The 7,376-nt window shown below is 38.0% G+C and overlaps 1 protein-coding gene across 1 annotated transcript in view; it reads left to right on the top strand.

The window, feature by feature from the left end:
- Nucleotides 1-490: 490 nt before the first annotated feature.
- Nucleotides 491-7,376, top strand: part of LOC127412711 (storkhead-box protein 2-like) — a 137,160-nt gene continuing 130,274 nt past the window's right edge. The window contains exon 1 of the mRNA XM_051649300.1: nt 491-1,330. Coding sequence (XP_051505260.1) covers nt 1,003-1,330 — 328 coding nt within the window. The 5' untranslated portion in view covers nt 491-1,002. The remainder of the gene's footprint in view (nt 1,331-7,376) is intronic.

Below are 7,376 nucleotides of genomic sequence, written 5' to 3'. Positions count from 1 at the left end.
TTATTTTATTTATTTTTTTTTTTTCAATTTTACTAGTTGTAAATCAAATGTTGATATCAAGAAAGGACATTTGGCACTAGTTCAATGTAGTAATTGATTAAAAAAAAAAAGATCATTTTTACTAGTAAGAAGTACATTGCTGATATGTGAAATCAGAACAAGAAAGAAATTAATCTGTAACTGCGTAATTAAAAGGAATGAATGACAGATCATTGTGAGATTCTTTTAGTGAAAATGCAGTTACATATATATATATATTCACTAGTAGTAATTTCATTGCTGATATAAACAATTATCATATTAACTAGTGAAAAAAACTGAATTGTAGGTAACTATAATTCTAATCCTGCACGTGATTAAATGTCAATATGGCTCGTGATAACTTGTGCTTGCAGTAACTGTCCTCCGCCAGTAGAGGGCGTCACTGTGTGAGCTGCGGGAGCTTCAAGGTAAATAACCTGCTTGACACTGTAAATCACACAGGCATCGTCACGCACCGGCCTGCAGGGATTCACCGCATCTCGACATGAGACGAAAAATCTCAAGAAATCTCAATCCTGTTTTCGGCCATAAAATCTGTTCCTAATTCTGCGGACATTTTAATCCAGGGATTTAAAAAATAATAATGTTTCAGTGCATCTCGCATCCCTGCTGGAGGAGGATGTCGTTATTTGCCCGCCGTTCTCTCTGATGTCTCCGGTGAAGGTGAGGAATGGATAATATGCGGCGGTTTCAGCGGAGAATAACATGAGCATTCCTCCATTACACTAAAATGACATCGTGCACCCAGCCAGCCTTTTGTTTGGAATGATAATGATCTAATCCTGTATATATCAACATAATGTTCTTATACTATAATAATAATTGCATCACCTTGTGTAGACAGGTCAAATGAACTAACGCGCAAAAGCGCTCTTTGTCTGGCTGCGGGTGCGCGTGTTCGGGAAGAGCACGCGCTCAATCAATCAAACCAATTAATCGCCTTATTCTTCGCGAGGATCGATGGAGCCGTTCCTTCAGATCGCGCCGCACTCGCTGGCCATCGTGCTGTCGCGCGTCGCGGCGAAGGACGCGCCCGGGGTGAAGGAGAGCGAGGAGCCGCCGCACCATCACACCGGCTACGAGATATTCGCCGACTTCAAAAGCCTGAACATGAAATATTTCTGGAATAAGATGGTGGCCGATGCCATAGCCGAGACCTTCTTCCTGGGCTGGATCGATGAGCATGTGTTACTGATCCAGGGGAAGGAGGATCACCTGGAGGTGTTGAGGGAGGCATGGATGAGGAGGTCCCTCAAACCCCCGCAGGGCTTCGACATCAAATACCTCGGTAAGGACGATGTGCATGAATGAGATATATGGTGTGTGCACACTAGTGCTGTATGATAATCGTCTTGGAGATTCTTCACAAAAAAAAAACAAAAAAAAGTCCCATTGTAATTAGTATTCTTTGAAGTAGCTTGGAGTGCCATGGCACACAAATATGGGAATCATTCAATATCATGGTATATCAGTGTACCATGATATTATGATTTCTTGACATGTATATGTTTATAAAATACATTTTGGAACATGTACCATGGTAATTCCATTGTATTCTTTGAAGTACCTTGAAGTACTTTTTTTTTGGTTTTGGCTTGGCACCATGGTAGTACCATTGTATGCTCTGAAGTGCCCTGGAGTACCATGTAAATACCATGGGATATGAATATGGCAATCATTCAGTATCAAGGTATATATAAACGTACTATGGTATTATCATGTTGTTTTTGCTTTGTTTTTTGGGACATGAAGTATTCTTTGCAGTACCTCGGTTGTGTTATGTTTTTACCATGGTACGTGAATAAGGTAATCCTTAAGTATCATTTTTTTTTTTTTTTTTTTTAAATAACATGGTATTTTCATGTTTTGTTTGGACATGTCCCATGGTAATGCCTTGATTGGTTAAACATGTACCATGGTTTTTTAGATTCATGAATTATGGTAGTACCATTGTGTTTTTAAAGTTAATTGGTCTACCATGGTAAAAGAAAATGGGAATAATTTAGTACCATGGTATATATAAGTGTACCTTGGTATTATCATGTTTATTTTTTTTTTCCTCTCTTTTTTTATTTTGGGACTTGAAGTATTCTGTGAAGTACCTTGGTAGTGCCATGTTTGTTTGTTTTTTGGACATGTACCATGGTAATCCATAGTTTTCTTTTCAATATCATGGTATGTGAATATGGTAATCCTTCAGTATCATGGCATATACTGTATCAAAATACCATGGCATTATCATATCCCATGGCCATTCCATAGTATTCTTTGAATAGAGCTGTCCAGCCATGACGTCAGTTTGTAGGCGAAACCCGGAAGTCTAATTCACTGTGGGTTCCTTCAGGATTTTCCTATGAGTTTTTATAATGGGGTTTTTGAACTTATGTGTAAAATAGGGACTGTGGGACACATTACTTGATACGTGGGCGTTTTGTTCTACAACATAAATGATTGAATTTGAATTTTGAAGCCACCATGCATTTAAAAAAAAAAAACAAAAAAAAACAAATGTAATTCAATACAGCTTCAAAATTCATATTTGAGATATGACTGTGTGTAATTTATGTTGTAGAACAAAATGTCGATGCTGATATGGCAATAAAAATAAATAAATTAATAGAACAAAACGTCCACGTATCGTCAAGTAATGTTTACCACAGACCTTATTTTTCTCATAAGTTCAAAAACCCCATTATAAAAACTCATGGGAAAATCGCAAGGGAACCCATGGCAAATTCTCTTCTGGGTTTTTGTACTACAAGCTGAACAGCTCTATTGCCTTTGTGTACCATGGCATATGAATATGGCAATCATTTAGTACCACAACCATGGTTTTGAATATGTGACATAGTTTGTTTGGACATGGTACCATGGTAATACCAATGTTTGCTTTGAAGTACCTTGGATCACCATATAAATGCCATGGTATATGAATATCGCAATCATTCAGTGCCATGGTATATACAAAAGTATTCTGCATAACTTGGAAATATCTGAGAATTTTCAATTTGTCATTCCAGGCTTGCATGAAGTCATGAAAATTTCTATTACTGAAGAGTCACAATTATATTTAAATACATGTTTTTATTTAAAAAGTGTGGGAACCCTGTATTTGTAAGGGTCATTCTGCAAAGTTTGGTTCAATTGTGTTGGATTAGAATTGGAAGTGAACTTTGCATGATGGTACAGTAGATCTCCAACAACACAATTGAGCACCACTGATCTGTCACATTGTTATGTTACAGTTACATTTACGTTGGACATCCAACTTTGCTGATATACAACCAGTGTGCTCTGAAATCCTTTGAAAATGAATGGGCATTTCTAGTGTGATTGGCACTTTTACAACAAAACTGAGTGGTGCATCAACCTTTTCTTTGTTTTCAACTGTGGATGTTAAAGAATTTGATCACCTGAAACCTCTGTGCAATCATTAAGGCAAAGGATGCATGTGGTTGGTCTTCTTAAAGCAACAGACTCTCCCACCAGCATGGAGGTTGCAAATTAAACTACCAGCAGATTTGTCAGAAGAAAATGTGAGTATGTGGTTGCTAGATTGTTCTGGAAGGCTGCTTACTGGCCAAGTTGCCCACCAATTATTTATCCAATATTAAGTAGCCTATATCATGTAATATTATGATATAATATTATGGTCCATAGACATGACTCTATGGGTGATAACCCTTTAATGTAACGTGCAATACAGTGAATTCTTCTGTATGATGTATACATGTAAAAATGTCTCTGTCCATCAATGGAACTTTTCTCTCCGCATCGAGGCCTCAGCTGTTCCGCAAGACATGTCAAACACAAAGAGGCATATACAGCACACCTATTGCTCCTACAGAGGTAGGGCAGGGGATCATGGGCCTGAGACAGGAAGGAATATATATATATATATATATATAGAGAGAGAGAGAGAGAGTTGAAAGATATCCTGATGCCTACAGCGACAGTTCTGAAAGGCATGCTGTTTTTTAGAGTCCAAGGGCTCCTTCCTCGTTCCTATACTCTGCTAAGAACACTCTACAATACACAAGTCATCCCATAATACGACAGACCTACAGTGGCAGTAATGGCTACATTCAGATAAAGAGCGCTGCTGTCCTCAGTGTGTCCATGTGGCTGAATGTGGGACAGTATTTTTCTGCACTAATTATTCTGAATAATGGAGCTGAACGTCAGGGGTCCTAATGAAGAAGTAAGGACAAATCTTGAGTTAGAACTACGTTGTAATGCTAAGGAAAGCAATACTATTATTATTGCTCAATTTTAGGTTTAGGGGTGTGTTTAAATATCAAAAAGTATTTTTTGTAAACTTTGGAGGGCACATCTCATCTCAAACTGTTTGTGCCATGGACATGAATCGTTCTTCAAATTGTGCTGCTTGTTGATGTGTGCTGTTACATTTTTAAGTGATCAAATGTACTTTTTACACCTGGCGGGCGAAAAAAAATGTTTTGCTCTTTTTTATATAGACCTTGGTCATGTGTACCCATCCCACCGACTGCTAGCGATTAATTTAAAACAACATGAGTTTGTGCTGAGATAATTACTTCAGAGAGTCCTGACGGTCAAGGGATTACAGCCTCTCATTTGTAGATGTTAATGCGTACTACGTCTCCCTCCACCTGGCCAGTGAATATGTAAATGAAGCTCACACCTGAAAATCATCGGAAAACTCGACTATGAGGTGCCGCCATAAGTTTTTCTAGATGTGCGTACTGTGGTGATGACGAAATTTGCACCGAGACCAATCGCCATGCGGAAAAACCAAAGTATACTTTGGCCTTTAGCCCAGACCTCTGTGGATACATACGGGGCCATCCTTTGATGAAATATCGAAATATAATACACTTTAAAATGAAAGTTTAATTGTTACATGATAACCGAGATGTCATTTATATAGTCAATCTTGAAATATTACTAAAACTAAACGGTCCCACTAACTTTTGTCTCCGCTTCAAATACGCTCGAAGTTCAGAAATGGTGTACTTTTAACACAATGTACTTTTGAACATGATTTAAAATAAGACACTATATTGTCCCATTTGGCTTTCAGTAGCTCGACACACATTGTGTACAACTGGCAGTTTAATAGTCTATTATTGATTTATTAATTTAAAAGATAGCATGCTGCAGGGCTCGACATTAAGCATTGTCATGTGCTTGTCCTCCGGACAAGTAAATTGGTCATTCACTTGTCCGAGTAAAAAGTTACTTGTCCAGAGAGAAAAAAGGACATTTAAGTTACATGCTCAAGTAACATGTCAAAGTTTCTGTTGTATGTTTCTTAAAATTATGACCAATGCCCAACCTAATAATGTACCTATGCAATCAACTCAATTCTCTACGACAGAAATGTAAACTGCACTGGGTATTGGAGGAGGCTATTGTCATATGATAATTATTTTATGTTACGTATGGTAGTCAAATAAAGGAAAGCCTCCATTACCACCATCAACAGCAGACATGTTCATAGTTCTATGGAATGAGATCTACGTTTTCATCATGTTACTGCAGCAAGATCTACCATGTACAATAAAGTCTATACATCATCGCAATACCAAAAGTTCATAGTCGATAGTGACATTTGATGATTCTCAATACCAGCTTCAAAACCACAACAAATAATAACACAGCAGTAGGCTATCAAGCATTCAAGTAAACATTCAGAATGAAATGCAACATAAAACTACTACGGGTCTTCACTGTATGATTATAATACATTCATACTTTTTAAAGCTACTAAAGTTACTCAGTCAAGAGCAGTGATTGGTTTTCTCATTTTCTTGTTATGGTTGTTTGATTATTATAATGACACACTGGACAGCAGCAGGTCTATTAACTTACATTTACACTTACAAGTCCGACATTTTAATACAAATCCGCTTTTCCCCCAATGTTTACATTCACTTTAGACATCACTCTCTGTGTTTACATGAATACCTCACCAAGACGACGGAATTTTGAAATGTATTTGATCGTTCAGGTGCGCATTAGCGCAAGCATTTTTGGAACACATGCGCATGTTCAGCAGACACACATACGCCGCCTGTCAATCAAACAGGGCGCAGCTGTTGCTAGATCACTAGCGAGTTATAAAATTATGCACTCTGGATTATTTTTAATAGCAGAATAAAAATATGAACTTTGTAATAAGTGACACAGTCCAAGGCTATCACAAATATAGCCGGTTATTTTTTCGTTATTGACGTTTTAATCAGTCTGCTCGTCCAGTCGGGCAAGTAAAATTCTCTTTCACTTGCCCCTTCAAAAATCCACTTGTCACAGACAAGCGGACAAGCATTATTGTCGAGCCCTGATGCTGTAAATAGGCTAAAATACACTCACTGAGCACTTTATTAGGAACACCAGTACATCTACTTATTCATGCGATTATCTAATCAGCCAATCATTTGGCAGCAGTGCAGTGCATAAAATCATGCAGATATGGGTTAGGAGCTTCAGTTGAAGGGGTCATAAAATGGAGAATCAAATTTTCCTTGATATTTAGACATATAAGAGGTAACAGTACTATAAAAACATACTGTAAATTTCAGAACTCAAAACTTCCTCCACAGTCTAAAAAGAGCATTTGTAGTTGCCACCCTGCTGAAGCATCTTGTTTTGAAATCTGTCTGTTCGTGACGTCATGGCACATTGCTCATTATTGTATTGCTTGTGTTTGCACATCCCACAACATGCATCATTGCACCCTTGGCCCCGCCCACTGCCGCACAGTTCAAGTCAAGATGGCAGGCCTTGTGTGGTTAACAATTCCTAACATAACACCTAAGAAGACCTATCTGGGCTATTTTGAATTATTTTGTATATAAACATGAACTACTCTGACTCTTTGACCGCTGCCATGTATCTCGACGCTTTTAAAAGACGCGGTGTCAAGTTACAACTCTGAAAGGGAGAAGCAATTCAGAAAACTTTCATTCAGCTGCTGCATCTGTCATGGATGCGTTCTTTCGCCCATCTGTGCTATTTTTAATTGCCGGTGTATTTAAACATAGGATGTCTCTGACGATGGATGTCTTTGATTGTTTTGGTATGTTTCCAGCAATGTGCGTCTCTGTGCGCCATCAGTATGTGTGTACGTAATTTCACTGTTCTTTGGACTTTGATGTGTGCGTTTTGTTTTTTTCCGTTTTTTTTCGGCTCATGCAGCATGGATTGCTTGTTTGATAGTTTATGGTGCTGAGTGTTAACAGTTGTGCTTGAGATAAACAGTTTAATATATTTGGATGTAGAGCTGCACAATTAATCGAAATAAAAACAAAACCACAGTATGACCTTGTGCGATTATTAAATCGCAAAGGGCA

This window comes from Myxocyprinus asiaticus, chromosome 22, assembly GCF_019703515.2.
Source record: "Myxocyprinus asiaticus isolate MX2 ecotype Aquarium Trade chromosome 22, UBuf_Myxa_2, whole genome shotgun sequence".
Lineage (NCBI taxonomy): Eukaryota > Metazoa > Chordata > Actinopteri > Cypriniformes > Catostomidae > Myxocyprinus > Myxocyprinus asiaticus.
Note: the sequence above shows the minus strand (reverse complement) of the source record. Positions and strands in the feature narration are given on the sequence as shown.